At 34.5% G+C, this 16,291-nt stretch overlaps 2 protein-coding genes across 13 annotated transcripts in view; one reads left to right on the forward strand and one right to left on the reverse strand.

Moving 5' to 3' along the window:
* The first annotated feature begins 2,346 nt into the window (after window positions 1–2,346).
* LOC128241577 (uncharacterized) lies at window positions 2,347–10,493 on the forward strand. The gene is made up of 2 exons (XM_052958580.1): window positions 2,347–2,898; window positions 5,699–10,493. Exons 1-2 carry the CDS (start codon window positions 2,470–2,472, stop codon window positions 6,005–6,007), a joined length of 738 nt encoding a protein of 245 aa, XP_052814540.1. The 5' UTR covers window positions 2,347–2,469; the 3' UTR covers window positions 6,008–10,493.
* A 2,631-nt stretch (window positions 10,494–13,124) lies between these two features.
* The window catches only part of LOC128240716 (titin homolog), an 84,855-nt gene continuing 81,688 nt past the window's right edge, over window positions 13,125–16,291 (reverse strand). For all 12 annotated transcript variants that reach the window (XM_052957495.1, XM_052957491.1, XM_052957499.1 and 9 more), the window contains one exon: window positions 13,125–16,243. In XM_052957495.1, coding sequence (XP_052813455.1) covers window positions 16,105–16,243 — 139 coding nt within the window. In that variant the 3' untranslated portion in view covers window positions 13,125–16,104. The remainder of the gene's footprint in view (window positions 16,244–16,291) is intronic.

A 16,291-nucleotide genomic window follows, 5' to 3' on the forward strand; every position in this document is an offset into this window, starting at 1 on the left:
TGGGACGATGTTACTCGAGAGTGTGGGCTTGCGTTATGGCAATCGGAACACCTCGGCCATTTCCAGACTAAAACAACCTGGGGTGTATATGGACGCTTTACAATGTCAAAATTATGTACATTTAACTACGCTGCAGGTAGATCGCGTAGTAATTCAGCAGTTAATTCTTAGTACTTTACTCTAAGGAATCTTAATTATCTGTGCAATTTTACACTTTTCACTTAAGAATATAAATTACACTTTACTATTTTTATGCACCAGTCAATTGTTACCACGGCTCCCAGGTCCGGGGATATACCGGGGATAGCCGGGGAAATGGGCCGTGTTTTTACCTTCCAGGTGGCCGCGCAGTGCCGGGTGAATGCGGTGGTTCTTAGCGCCAAACATAGCGCAGAATGGGCCTTACCCAGGGTCCTTGTGGTGCGGGGGCATTTGGCGGGGATTTTACCAGTATGCCGTCTCCGAAGTGCGGGGACTTTACCCGGGCTTGGCTGGACCGAAAGTTAAAGTCCCCCCTATTCCCCGAACCTGTGGGGGGGGGGGGGCGTGGCTACAATTGACTGGTGCATTAGTATAGCGTTTTAAACCTTAACCACCTGTTCATTTTTTGCAACACCCTGTCATTTCGTGTCAATCTAGAACAACAAAGCAAATTAGGAAATAAACGAACTTTTAAAATCGATCTTTACGAGTAAACAACTAAACACAAAAACAAAAAGCGGTAGACGAATCATTGGATGAATGTTTTAATACACGTTTATCAATATTGTTTTGCGAAACGCACCCGAGTTTTATGATGCCCAGATAGATAAGGAATTAACTGATATTAAGTTTGAACTTCGGTACTTAAATTTTCCTCAATAGTAACAAAGGTTTCGTTGCAATTTCAGGATTTTTACTTGTTCATATGTAAACAAATATGCACTAGGCATCCCTGTTTAAGTAGCAACAAGATTTTCATACGTCATAACTTCATGTCGTAACCATGGAAACAAACACTAGAACGTCATGCACGTACCGGGAGTTTCGACGGCTAGTGAATTGAGTATCAACAATTGGCCGGCTATAATGCCTTGCCTTTTGGTACGAATAAGTGATACGACGCTGGTATCTACTAAGATGTCTTAATACTAGAAAACCAAACACACTTAACACTATTCAAGGGGTGTACCCCCCCCCCCCCCACCCTCCTGAAATCGGCCAAGATTACTTTTCAATATAGGAAATAATTCCGCCCAAAATGCACCATTTCGGCCTAGATATTGTTAAAAAATATTCCTGGCAGGGAGTACCCCATTACCCCCTGCCAACATTTTAAACCAAATAAATTTCGGTTCTTTGTGAGGGGTGCGAGTCAAAAGGTAAAGCCCTAGAGTGACGCCCCCCCCCCCACCCTCCCTCTAACATCAATCCCTGGATCCGCCCCAAAATAATAAACATCATGTGTTTCAATACAAATATGGAAAACAAAGAATGGGTTAATAAGTAATAAGTCTTATCTGAAAATCCCTTACATATTAACTAATTCGTATATTTCAGAACATGTTGATCATATAAGGTTCGTATTACCTTCAACATGTTTTCAAATAGACAACACTCACGCGATTTGTCATTCAGTTATATAGATTGGTTCTTCTGATTCTGTTAATTCAATTTAATATTTACTGATCTCTCGTTCCCTAAAATTTGATACCTATTTTAATCGATCAACTGATTAGGTTTTAGGCCAAACATAATGTGTTTTTTCCCCAGACAACTCCGTACTTAATAACAATAACCCGCTTGGTAATATCATATTTTAAAAACAAAAATCAAATTTTTTTTTTTTTGATTCCTTTTAAGCTAAATTATGATTATATTGTAAAGAAATCGGTTAAAAAAGTATTTTGAGATCGATCACATTCGGAATTTAATATAAAAAGGTGAATGTATAAAGAATCCCTAGGTGGTATTTAATATGCAACTTGAGTGAATCTTATGGCCATTCATCAGTGACTTCATTTCCTGCATAGGTCCGTTATTTACATCGCGCGATCCGATTAGCTACATCGTTCTTAGATCCAATTCAGACCAAAATTGAATTCCACCAAAGATCGCTTATTTTTTTTATTTAAATAATGCAAAACACGCAGAGAGTTTGGTTCAACACAATTTCACATATTTTAAATGCATAAAATGCTTCATTTTTTTAATTTGGAAAAACAAATGGAAAAAACGACCCGCGCTCCTACCAAATAAATATAATATGTACCTGAGAAATTATTGACTTTACTTGGCCTATGAGGAGAATCAAACATTTATGTATTGACATAGGCTACCGAATAAATATGACCAAGACCGCTGATAACAAGAACATAGTTAACAGAAAACGCTCGCGAGTTAAACACTAAACGACATCCGAAATTTTCGGATAAAATTCAGAGTCCGGGAAAATTATCTCGGATTAATAGTAGTCGACACATTACAAATATGAGACAAGAAATTACTACGACAGTGATGGAAATGAAAATAGATAACTACGACACGGAGGGATTATCCTCTACGAAAAAAATACCGACGAAGTCAACAGACGAATTTACGATGACGCGTGTGACGTCAGATCTTAGATTAACTGAAAGTGTGACGTCAGTCGTCATGGACAGTTCAAATTTGACGTCAAATGACTGTTTAGTTGAACATCACATGGCATCCTTGCCGCCGGCTGTGGACAATATAAACGAACGAGTGACATCAGAGGATAAGTACACGGACGGGATTGAGCTATCAAATGCATGCCGGGAATATTACCACAACCGGCAACGCGAGGCGGCAGCCGTAAAAGAGAGACTGGCGTCAGGAAAAGGGAAGTCGCAGAAGAGCAGTATGGATGTTGCCATGGACACTCTTCGGAAGGAAATGGTTGGTACACTAGTATTCATAAAACATCTTAAGCCATTTGCTAATTTAAGTCGAATTCTTAAAATGTTTATAGTCTTATTAGGCAAACATATAAGTTTTTAATGTATTTAATAAAAAAAGGTGTTTTAAATTAAATCAAGTCAATGCATCTTACGACCGGTGAGATACATCACTTCATAAGTTAGAAAATGACTTAAGATATTTGATGAATACCGCCCCTATTTCATGTAGTTCTGCGAAAGGCATTTCACGCTAAGACAGTTGTTTTACACTAAGGTACTTAAATTTGGCCATACATATGACAGTAAAATATGTCTAAGACAGTTATTCATGAACAAAACACGAAGTTTAACTTAGTTTGTTTCTCAATGAATGATATAATTCATGCACAATTTGGTTACAAAAAAAATAACCATTAACGTTTATACTTCGACTATTTGATTTTAATTGGCATTTTTAAGATAAAATATCTGAAAATGTTATGAAGAGTGCTCAAAAATGATATCACGCGTATACAAACAAACACTACATGGACGATCCAGGGAATTGTTTGACCCTAAATGTCATAAGTGAGTTTGGTTTGTGGTCAACAGGCCGGGCAAGTGTGTTTCCCACTTGCGGATTCAGAGAGGGGGGGCTGCCGGCGCGCGCCCCTCTTTAAATCGGTTGAAGTTTACTTTTTATTTCAAAATAGGAGGTAAAATTAAGTAGAATACGCCCAAAATGCACCATTTCGGACAAGAAATTATTAAAAAATTCTCGGGGGAGCAACCCAAACCCACCTGCCACGACTTAAAACAATATATATTTCTATTCTGAGGGAGGGGGCGCAAATCAAAAGGTAACACCCCCCTTTAACGTCAAATCATGGGTCCGCCCATGTTCCCCCCCGGGTACTCCGAATACCACACTCTCGTCCAATATCGTGGCAACCAGAGTAACTTAGAATAAAAGTAACATAAATTTCACCACAGTCGTTTTGTTAAAATTTAATTCGGATTAAACTAATAACTGAATAAGTTTTTGGAACAAAGGGACTAGAACGGAAGTTATGATTTATACAGTCGAAACCTAGTGGCTCGAACTCCCATGGACCGCCGATATCCCTGGAGTCTTTGAAAATTGGACCCGAACGAGAATACCTACCTATATATGAAAGAACCCGGTCCTTGACAAGCGAATTCGAGCAAACGGGGTTCGACTGTATGCACATTTTTCGATAAATGACAACTTCAAAATCACTCAAAATTATACGCATATATACTATTATGAATAAACACTATTAAGAACGTAGATAAGGACGAATATTTTCAGACATGGGTTTTATTACCGGTGACTCAATATATTTTGTGGTTTTTATTTCCCAAAGAAGCCTGAAAATTCATTTTGAACAAACAGAAAAACGGTGAAATCCCTCCGCACTTATTTAAACAAAACCCAGAACAAACATCAATGATCTGGCGCTTTTTTCTTCCAGGTAGGCAGCTAATGGGTCCTTTAGAGAGATAAACAGCATTGTATTGTTCAAACATAATAAATAAACAAAATTGTTCAAAGTTGCCTGAGTTTCAATATCACTGATACTTTCTCTGACGTTTTTCTGAAAAGCCGTTCTTTAAGTTAATTTATTTCCATTCAAAATTGATTCCTGGGCATTGTTATCGGTATCTTTTAAAGTTTATTGAAAATGGAGCTCAAAGTTCGAAACTGTCTTTAGATTTCGATTTTTATATAAAAAAGCTTTTCCGTCTTATCTTGTTCATATCTGTACTGTGAATTCCGTGGGAATGAGTGTGAAAGTCAATACAAAAGAAGCGTGTAGATAGCAAATTTTAATCACCATTACACCTCATGACGTTTGGAATTGGAAGAAATATTTGAGATTATAATCTGAATGAAAATTACCCCACAACCCCATCCTTTTCGATTTAAAATAACATTTTAGGGGGATACCATCTTAAACATTGGACAGTTCCCAACTGTTTGTTTCCAGCTTTGTAATGAGAGTTCGGCGGAAGGTGCGGTTGACGGGGTGGGGGTTTTGTAATCCAAATAATTGTACGTGGACGGATTTTTTTTATTAGTTTTGATTTTTATTGTTAGAAATAAGAAGAATCCCGTATTAAACATCTATTATGGTGGCTAGGGGCTTTGATGCCGCCGCTGCTGGTTGGTGTCAAGAGGCCCTCCGTCGAAAAATGTTTTGACAGAAAGATTTGCGTAGAACCCATTTTTAGTTTTTTTTTAGTAGAGACAGGGATGGGATTCAGATAACAACTGCAGTAATCTTGTAACTTCAGCTGATTTCATAACATGTTCAAAGTAAAAAAAGGACAGCGACCAAATATCATTTAAATCATGTAAAATAATGTTCTATCGGCATCAGACTAGCTCATATTGACAATTCTAAGCTTGTTTTGATTTATGGACCATCTGGTGTCTAGTCCCTATAAACTACAATTTCAATCGGAACACATCGGCCACTATCCAACAGATTTGACCTCACCTGTCACCGAAGTTTGCCGGAGATGGCCGAGTTGTTACGAATGCCAAATTCAATTTTAAAAAACAGAACGACTGTTTAAAACTCACAAAACAAGTGTTATTGTGCTTGTGAATACGATCGTATTCACCAAGACTCTTTCGCTTTGAGCAATTTTATCAAGAACCCTAGAAGAAGTTTTGTAGTGAAAAAACAACAACAACACAATAGTAGTACGCAGGACATGAGATAATAAGTCGGACATTAACAGTTTTTCTTAAAATAAAGACATAAAAGACCTGTTCTCCTTTTTTTCAGTCGAGCCTGATGGAAGTTGACCTGGGCCTGATGAGGCAGCTGCTCACCCTAAACGAGGCTATCGAGGATCTCAAGAGCCAGCGCGACTTCCGGTCCGCATCCCTCGCATCCTCACGTGACCTGAGCGGCTCCGAGTGTTCCGTCTCCGACACCGACATGTACGGATCGCTTGATGACGTCACTGATGACGTATTTTACAAAACCGGAAACACCTGTGTGACGCAGGGAAATTCGACGCATGTGTACAGAAAGCGTGGATGTTATGAGGAACAGAATTCTTTTGATTCTGGGACCTTCGAAACATATTGAAAAAGTGAATGAAAATACACTTCTCATGCATTCAAATCGATTCCATGGACATTATGGACCATAAAACAACAACGGTAGTGGGAACAATTATAATATATTGTTTTAATATTGTTTTAATACCATGGAAGAAAAAAATCATAGGATTTTGTTCAAAGCCATGTCATCTTTATATGCGATAAGCCAAACTAACATATGTATAAGTCATTAACTTGGCACCTTAAAGTTTAAGACAAAGTTAATTGCGTGTAGGCTATTACTTATTTATCTGAATGAATTGATTAAATTAATTCAAATTCACAAATACAACGGTCTTACCATGCATGTGATGGGAAATGGTCGGGCATGATTCCAGCCTATAAATCGACGATGCACAATATCTTGTGCGGATATCAGATCATGACAACTTCGCGACTCAGTGGAGGCATACATCCCACAATGGAATCATTGTCTGACTAAGCCTATCATTGCTTAATCATAGACGGGTTTCAAACAATTTGTTTAATCCTAGTGGCTGTGACAAACAGATTTTTAAAAACCAGATCTCTTGGACAGTTTTAAACATACAGAAAGTTTTTATACATATCTCACGAACAGCTTTGAAGTTTAAACGTATTTGGCTCTCATGGGAAGTTTTTCAACCATTTGGCTCTCGCGAACAGCTTTTAAGTGCCAACATATTGGCTCTCACGGAAAGGGTTTCAGTGATTTGGGTCTCACGGTCATCTTTTCAGTTTTAATTCATTGGCTCGCAATGAAAGTTTCAGTCATTTGGGTCTCGCGGACAGCTTTTAAGTTTTAACATATTGGCTCTAAACCAGTTGTCTCTTGTGGACAGCTTTTAACATATTGGCTCTATCGCGCAGTCACAGTCACCGACTATTGTTTAAGATTGGCATACTGGCTCTTACGGACAGTTTCAAACATCATTGCTATCATTCTATCACACAGATAGTTTTCAACAATTATTTAGATTTAAAGCAGACCACGTTGTTATATCCAGTCAAATTGTAAACCATGAAGCTTGGTTAGCATTAGCACTAGGTTAAGCATTACTACAACATTTTGGATGGATCATTCGGGGGATTTCATTCCTTACTTTAAATACCTTAGCTATGTATAAACATCACAAATGGCAATACATCGTGTGTGTTTTAATTTCCTCATTTTCGTGTTCATTTTCAATGATGGCTAAAGTTTAGTTCACTCAAATGGTATTTGTGAAGCAATACAATGAAACTATGACACTAAGATAATTACACCCTACGACTAAAATCGATTAATTGAAACAACGCACAACTTTTCGTGATATCATCAGTGTAGTCAACATTTAACATACTAGAAAGAAAAAACTTATCCAACGTTGTATGTATAAACTGTTGAACATGTTAAACTTGTTGAAGTAAACATGCCAAGGATATAGGAGATATAATATGGCCATGTGCCAACAGTAACAATGTTATTCAAAGAGTTTTACTCAGAACAATTTTTCGTTGCATACATTTCCTTGTTCCCTTGCATACCTGTTTCTTTACGTAGCATACTCATTTTTTCCGTTGCATCCATTTTTTCGTTCTTTTGCATACATATTTCGTTTCGTAGCATACACACATTATCACTTGCATACATACTCAGTTCAGTTGCATACATGCTTTGTTCTGTTGCATACATACTGTTTTGTTGCATACACGCTTTGTTCTGTTGTATACATTCTTTTTTCTGTTGCATACGTATTGTTCTGTTGAATACATATTGTTCTATTTCATGCATATTCTTGTTTTGCATACACACTTTGTTCTGTTGCATACGTATTGTTCCGTTGCATACATACTTTGTTCTGTGGCATACATATTGTTCCGTTGAATACATATTGTTATGTTGCATACATATTATTTTGTTGCATACATGTTGTTCTGTTGTATACACACTTTGTTCTGTTACATACATACCTTGTCTTGTTGCATACAAATTGTTTTGTTGCATACACACTTACATGTGTTGCATACATATCTTCTGCTGCATACATGTTGTCCTGTTGTATACACACTTTGTTCTGTTGCATACATACCTTGTCCTGTTGCATACAAATTGTTTTGTTGCATACACACTTACATGTGTTGCATACATATCTTCTGCTGCATACATGTTGTCCTGTTGTATAAACACTTCGGTCTGTTGCATACAGACCATGTTCTGTTGCATACATATTGTATTGTTGCATACACACCTAGATATGTTGCATACATATCTTCTGTAGCATACATATTGTCCTGTTGCATTACACACTTCGTTTAGTTGCATACATTGCTACATTTATTTCGCTTTCGTCTCATGACACTTGTTCATGATAGTTCATGGTTTAAGTGTTTTGTCATGGCATATGAAAGGAGAAAACGGTTATCCAGGAGGAAATTAATGTGAAGGAAAAGAAAATAACATATATTGTTTAATTAATACATATTTATATTATTATATGTTAACTTTATTGAATGGCATCCCTTAAACCAATGTTTACAAACCATATTGGTTTTGTGAAAGTTGGATGCCTTATAAAACAATCAATCAATCAATCAATCGATAATATGCTTATTGTTCAGAATTTTGTTAAAGTTAACAACGTTGTTAACGTGTTTATTGTAAACTTTCAAATCTTTACTAATCTGAAAGTTATGATCTGCAGTGTTCGTCACAACATTTGAGAAAACTGTTAGAACTGTACTCCTTTTATTTGACTGTATTAATACACCATCAAATAGTTCACATTTAAAAATAAGTTAACAATGATGCAGTTAATCATGTTGTTGCAACATTGTTGCCAAATTACATTGTTTATGTATAAGAAGTTTTAAAGCAACATAATTGTAGGTGAATTTAACATTTTGTGTTTTTTCTTTCTTCTTAATTTGTGTTTATCTGGTCCCAATTTCTCTAAAAAAAAAATAATAACACTTAATTATGTGATTTTAAATAGCCAAGACATTTAAATTGATTTTACGAAACAAAACTAGTTTATTAAGAATTTCTTTTTATTTTTCGTGTTTTTCCTTTCAGATTTATACCACAAACAAAACGTGTGCTTAGCTCGATTCTTTTGTAAAGGGTTTGAGATTATTGAGGAATTGGGGCCAGCTAGGTCAGATTTGTTTACTACTGATTTATTTTCTAATTATCAACTCATTACTTTCACCTTATAAGTAATTTAAAACACCTACATGATAAACAAATTGAAAGTTAAATACTGTAATAATATATTTCGAAATCTTAGCTCAGCTATGACAGCAGAACTGAGTTCAACTCTGGGTTTATTCAATTAGGGTGTTTTTGTTGGTACCAAACTTGTTTCAGTTTCGGTTTCAATGGTTTCGACGGTTTACAAAAAAGTTTTGATTGAAGAAACCAATGTGTGGTTTTGTGTACAGCTTCAACAACATGATGGAGCTTCTGTATGTAGCCACTATTCCTAAATTTCTTCAAAACAATGAAACAGCAGATGGTCGTTTGCCTGTCTAAACTAAATGGTGTTTCAACACATGTCCGCCATGTTTTATTTTTCAAAGTGAGCTAGATTTTTTCGGATGGAACAAACCGACGAAAAATAAAACTAGAGTTTTCGTTTTATTAAAACTGTCACAACAAATACACAGTAAGTGAAACGAATATAAAACCAAAACTAGTTTATTATCAACAAAAACGCCCTGTAAATTATGGCAAAAGGAGAAGTCGTACCTATACAAACTCGTCACATGTCAAAGTCGCCCCATATATACATTTATAGTATATAGCAGAGTGTCCTGTATACAGTTAAGCTGTGAATAACAAGAATGGCTATTGGCGAGTGAATAAAGGCATTGTTAGTAAACTTGACATCATTCTAAAACAAAATATGTTGTCAACAAAATTATATCAATTTCTGATCAACATCATTCAGTTTTCCATCATGTATAATGATATAAATATTAAGTATTATCATTGAATGTTGTTTCAAAGGATATATCATTAAGACGTATTGCTATATAAATACCGCAAGTATGGAACGACATTTCCGTATCTGATACGAATTCCTAGTGATACGAGTTAGTATTGGCACGACTTTCCTTGTGGTACGAGTTCATAATGGTACGAACAAAAGTGGTACGAGTTCTTATTGGTACGACTTCCACGTGATACGAGGTCGTATTGGTACGATTTCCAAGTGGTACGAGTTCGTATTGGTACGACTTCCTAATGGTACAAGTTCGTATTGGTACGACTTCCTAGTGGTTCGAGTTCGTATTGGTACGACTTCCTAGTGGTACGAGTTCGTATTGGTACGACTTCTCTTTATCTAAATTATTATGTATTGGTATTTGTATATCAACATATTTTGCAAAAAGAAATTTTGAGTTTATACGATGCTTGGTACCATAATATAATAAATACTGATAAATAAAATCATGAACATTATTTTGTTATATATTTCAGTCCCAATCAGATTAAATGTTAAATATTACTAACTCTTTTTATGTTACATGTACATACAAGAAAGTCTACAACATCCTGTGACGTCATTGAATAGTGTGCGAGTTCGGGCTGGGGGCATAAATTAAGGGTTTTAGACAGCTTGGTATGTTGACAACTACAACTTCAAGCACTATTGTAAGCATACTTTATGCTGTATAACAAGGGGCAACAGTAAAATACAAGTTTGACTCAATATAAAATATGTTTCTTTTTTTTACAAACAGTTAAGAGGTTTAGTTGCAATAAATTAACTGTCCCGAAAGAGATTCAGTTTCAACTGCTTTTCTGTTTTAAGTACATTTAGCAGTGACATTGACCTTGACCATTGGGACCCCAAACGCAATCCCATAGAATGTCTTTATAAACTCTTCCTATATAATTTGGTCACAATTTATCAACACACACTATAGATATTTACTTTCCACCGCTTTTTATTTCTATTTTAGAAACAGTGTCTTTGACCTTGACACAAGGGACCCCAAACGCAATTTTTGAAAGTTCCTCATAAACTATTTCTCTATACCAAGTTTAGTCATAATATGTAAACCAAAACAAAATATATTTAGTTTCAACCGTTTTTATTTTTTTAAGTAGCAGTGACCTGACCCTATGGACTTAACATGCAATCCCATGAAAAGTCTCCATAATCTCTTCCTACATGCCAAGTTTGGTCACATCATGTCAATCTATACGAAACATATTCAGTTTTAATGTTTTTGTTTTCTATTTTAATTAGCTGTGACCTTGACCTTGACCCTAGCGCCCCCAAACACAATTCCAAATATGTTAAGTAACAGTGAACTTGATCAAAGGGGAAAATCTCAGTATTTGTTTTCCTAAATACCAGGTCCAGTCACAATATGTCAACCAAAACTAAAGATATTCTGGTTCAACTGGTTGTTCATCTTTTGGTTTTAGTTACAGTGACCTTGTCCTTGACAATAGGGACCCAGAATGCAGTCAAATGAAAGGTGTCCATACACGCTTCCTAATACCAAGATTGGTCACAACGTGTCAACACTCACCAAAGATGTTCAGTTTCATTTGTTTTGTATTTTTAGAAACAGTAACCTTGATCCTATGGACTCCAAACGCAATTGGATGAAAGGTCTCTATAAACTATTCCAATATACCAAGTTTGGTCACAAAATGTCAACCCAAAGTAAAGATTTAAGTTACAACCTTTTTCTATTTTTAGATACATTAGCCTTGAATGACCCAAGGGAATACAAAAGCAAACACATGAATGGTCTCCATAAACAATTCCTATATAACAAAATATGTCCACTAAAACTAAAGATATTCTGTTTTAACTGTTTTTTCTTACAGTGACCTAAACCCAAGGGGCCCCAAACAGAATACCAAGAAAGTTCTCCATAATCTCTTCCTATGTACCAAGTTTGGTCAAAATATAACAACCAAAACTACAGATATTTAGTTTCAACTTTTTCCTGTTTCAGTTAAGTGACAATGACCTTGACCCTGGGCCCCAAAAGCAATTCTACAAACGGTCCTCATACATTCTTCGGTTTGGTAAAAAATTTGTCAACCTAAAGGTATTTAGTTTCAACCATTTTTATATTTTAAGAAACAGTGATCTTGGACCTATTGGCCTAAAATGCAGTCCAATTGAAGGGGTCCACACACATTTCCTACATACTAATTTTGGTCACAGTATGTAAATCTTAACTTAATATATTCAGTTCCAATGGTTTTCTATTTTAGTAACAGTGACCTGGTCAATAAGATTTCGCGCAGCCCGCCCGATACAACTGCCTTCCAGCCCACCAGAACTACAATCTACATAATTCTTATAACCAGATTTCACCATCTGAAATCCTGGTAAATAAACAAGAGCTTTCGTAAGACAGCGCACTCGACTTCACCGCTTTGACTTAGAAGTGATTACAATAACAATGTAATATTACCAAGTTTGGTCTGTTTATGTCAAACCTAACTAAAATTATTCAAAACATATGGTGACTTTGATGCTGCCCTCCCACCACCCGAAAAATGACACAAGCCATTCAAATAACTTGATTTCCCATTATGAAAATGTGGTAAAGAATATACAAATATGCCTTTCAAAAGAAATTCGAACAAAATTAAAAATAATAAAAAAATCTCAAGGGCCATATAGTATAGCCCTCCTTGTTTTCCCTTGGTAAAAAACTGGTTAAGATTCAATGTTAAAATGTGCCTGTCAAATGAAATTTAAAAACAACAACAAAAAACAACAACAAAAAAACTTTGTATTAAGGATATGGAGTTATGTAACCTCATTGGGTGATGGTCCTGAACAATTGTGTGAAGTATTAAGTCAATTGAATGAAGGGTATAGAAGTTATTAATAAATATCCCAACCTGCCCTAAAACTTTAACCTAAGTTTCATAGTCAATCAGGGGCCATAATCTGTGTAAAGAATAATATGGAGTTATCTAACCTCATCATGTGATGGCCCTGAGCAATTGTGTGAAGTATTAACTCAATTGAATGAAAGGTATTGGACTAATATAAGTGAAAATCCCAACTTGCCCTAAAACTTTAACCGGACGCCGACGCGAGTAGTATAGCCCACCTATTCTTCGAATAGTCAAGCTAAAAAGTCAAACTCAAACATAAAATAAATAATGAATTTATTCAGTACATGATACACAAACATTTTCAATGTTGACAACACATTTAATAAACAACAATTTTATAAACAAGAGGGAGTGAAAACTTGAACAAATTCAATACACAAATATCCCACAAGACATACTGTACTTTTTTCACAAAATTTTACACCAAACAATAATTTTATGAGCATTAATATATAGAAATCTGTAAGTATTAAACAGATATACACATATCTATTTATATATAGAGATATATATAGCTATATCTACTGTTGGCAAGAATAGTATGTTTTTTAAAACAATGATTTAAACTAGGGCCAGCTTTCGACAATTTAAAGTAATCTTAAAAAAATGATAATAGACAAATTTTGAAACAAATCAATTTTTAATACTGTACTTATTTTAAATAAGTTTTTATTTATTTCACATGTACATCATTATGTTTAAATCTCTGAGCATGCTATGATAATTTGCCAAACAATTTTTGAAAAGATGAGCCCTTCTTCTCCAAAATTCTTGATTTTTTTTTGAATGTTCATTAAAAGTACTTTAAGTCACTTAAAATACTAAAAAAAAATATAATTGGTTAATAAAATTTACTAAAACCATTTTTTTTCATAGACATTAATTGAAATATATGCATAAAAAAAGAGAATAATAATAAACTAACTTTTTACTTTTTAAATTAGTTAACATTCCAGTATTGTATTTATTCATGTACTACCTTAAAGTTTTATGCTCTCAAGAATTTTGAAGAATTTTCTCACACTCAAATACCCGATATTATAAGAACTATTTACATGAAGTTACATTAAGGATAAAACAACAAACAAATGTGATAAACACAGGAACATTTATATGAATTTTAGGATAAAAAAATGTCTTTCGAGCCAGATCTTAATATATATTCATATAGTTTCAAATTGGGCTAGCAGGCTTGTGTTAGTTTTGACTACTGCTAGGAAAGTGTATGTCATTTTAGAAAATAAGATCTTAAAACAAACTAATCAATTATTTGCTTTTGTAATATTTACTCTTACAGTATGAATATAAAATGATCTTATAGAACAATCAATTTGACATAAGCCATTAAGGTAAGCCATCCATCATAAGAATGCAAAGATAGTGCATTTCTATGTATCAATTTATAATGATTTATCATTATACAATTTTTGCATGGGTTTCATTTTTGAAAAACATCATAATGTCGCTACTATTATAATATGACATATTAAAGGGAGGTAATAAAATAAATTTTTACGTCTATCGTACAGCAATTTTATTAATTTGTTTCATTACATTATGTCTTTATAAAATAAACCTTTAAAGAATTCAAACTTAGCATTTTGTAATTCTATCATGAAACATTACCAGTAGCATTTTTTCTATTTATAATGGATGGGTTACCTTAAACAACCAATATATGACATGCCTTAAAAACTGTTGAATCATGTTTAAAAAAATACTGTTGTTGGTTCGAATAACATATTTTTTTTGTCAGTCGAAAACAGAAATATATGATTCTCAATACTTTGTTTAAAATCCATTCTTTAAATGCATATAAAATATCTACAATATTTTTTTACTCCATCCAATCAAATTACTATTGATGGTTCAAATCACGAATTTCTTTTGTTAGTTCAAAACGGAAATATAATAGTGGGTTTTGAATCCATTATTTAAATGCATATTAAATATCTACAATATTTTTTTACACCATCCGATCAGCTAAAATCATCACACTGAAAGAGGATATGTTTGAATGAATTGTAACATTATAAATGATATCTAAATTAAGAAACAAATAACAATTAAAAACATTTATCACAGCGATAACATCATCACATGTTTAAAAGGTATAAAAATATGACGGAATTCATACACAATAGAAATTGAACAAACATTCTGGACTGGGTTCAATAATTGAAGTAAGATCAAAGAAAAAGACAAGACAGCTATTTATAGAATCCTATTAAAAACACATTGTGATATACTACGTAAATTTTACAAAAAAATATCAAAATCAGTCAATTATTGGTAAATCAAAGCATTATAAAAAGACCTGGAGAAATCTGGGTTTGTCACCAAAAATGGCACATTATAAAACATGAAAGACAACTCAAATTGATTATTTAGTCAAGACATTGTTATCTCCCTTGAAATTGCCAAAAATGAATTGATAAAAAACAACATTTTTCTTTCAAATTTAAGTGAACATTATCGACTGGATCGAACAATTACATCATAAGATTGAACAACAGAAAGTGTCACACAGATTTAGCACAAGAATTTGTCATGTATAGAGAAAGCTGGCTGTATCAGACAGATTTAGACGACTGTCTTCCACATACAACCAGCGACTTGACAACAAGAATACATAATATCACAGATAGGAAAAAAAGAGAGTACTTAAGTAGTCAGTACTCAATCAGCTAAGGACGCATAACTCATCATAAATACTGGGTACTCTTAGAGGTTAAGATAGGTACTCAGTGGGCTTGTGAAAGTACTCTTCATGTCGCTCTAAATTACACTCGGGATCAAACTTGACTCTTTACTTAGAATTATTGCCCACAGCTTGCATAAGCTCATTTCAAACTCCGTTCTTAATGATTTTGAGGTAAGTGCACTCAGTTTAAGCTTGAGGTTAACAATATTTTTACAAGCTTGGTATTGGTATCAGACTTGAGCTGAAAACCCATCTAGATTAAATTCGACACACATTGTACTTAACATGTTCTAAACTCACTTAACTTGAACTTAATACAAACTTTTCATTAAGCTGAAAACACAATACCCTTATCCACAATATCCATGCTTAAGCTCAGAACTTAAGCTCACAACATCATGCATACCACTCCGTGATTAAAGCTAACGCATATTCTCAGTGCTTATTCGGCTAAAACTGAATACATTATACTAAAGCATGATCCCACTTCCAACTGAACTTAAGCTTAACACATCATGTTTTAATCTGGAGCTCAGTACTCGTTGAGCTTAAGAAGCTCGAACTCGGGTATGTCCAATCCTAGCCAGTTGAGGAGTTCGTAATAAGAGAAGACGAACGCCTTGGTGATGTCTTGGGTGTGGTCTAGCCCCTCGGACTCCAGTTGAAGGGACCTGTAGATACAAACACACACATGAAGACAAACAGTTTGTTTGAGAATT

Source organism: Mya arenaria, chromosome 7, assembly GCF_026914265.1.
Source record: "Mya arenaria isolate MELC-2E11 chromosome 7, ASM2691426v1".
Lineage (NCBI taxonomy): Eukaryota > Metazoa > Mollusca > Bivalvia > Myida > Myidae > Mya > Mya arenaria.

Excerpts from the sequence above, each read along its gene's own strand:
- LOC128241577 (XM_052958580.1), top strand. The coding sequence starts at position 2,470 with ATGAGACAAGAAATTACTACGACAGTGATGGAAATGAAAATAGATAAC. Across the intron at positions 2,899-5,698 it reads ACACTCTTCGGAAGGAAATG|TCGAGCCTGATGGAAGTTGA; the intron begins GTTGGTACACTA and ends CCTTTTTTTCAG.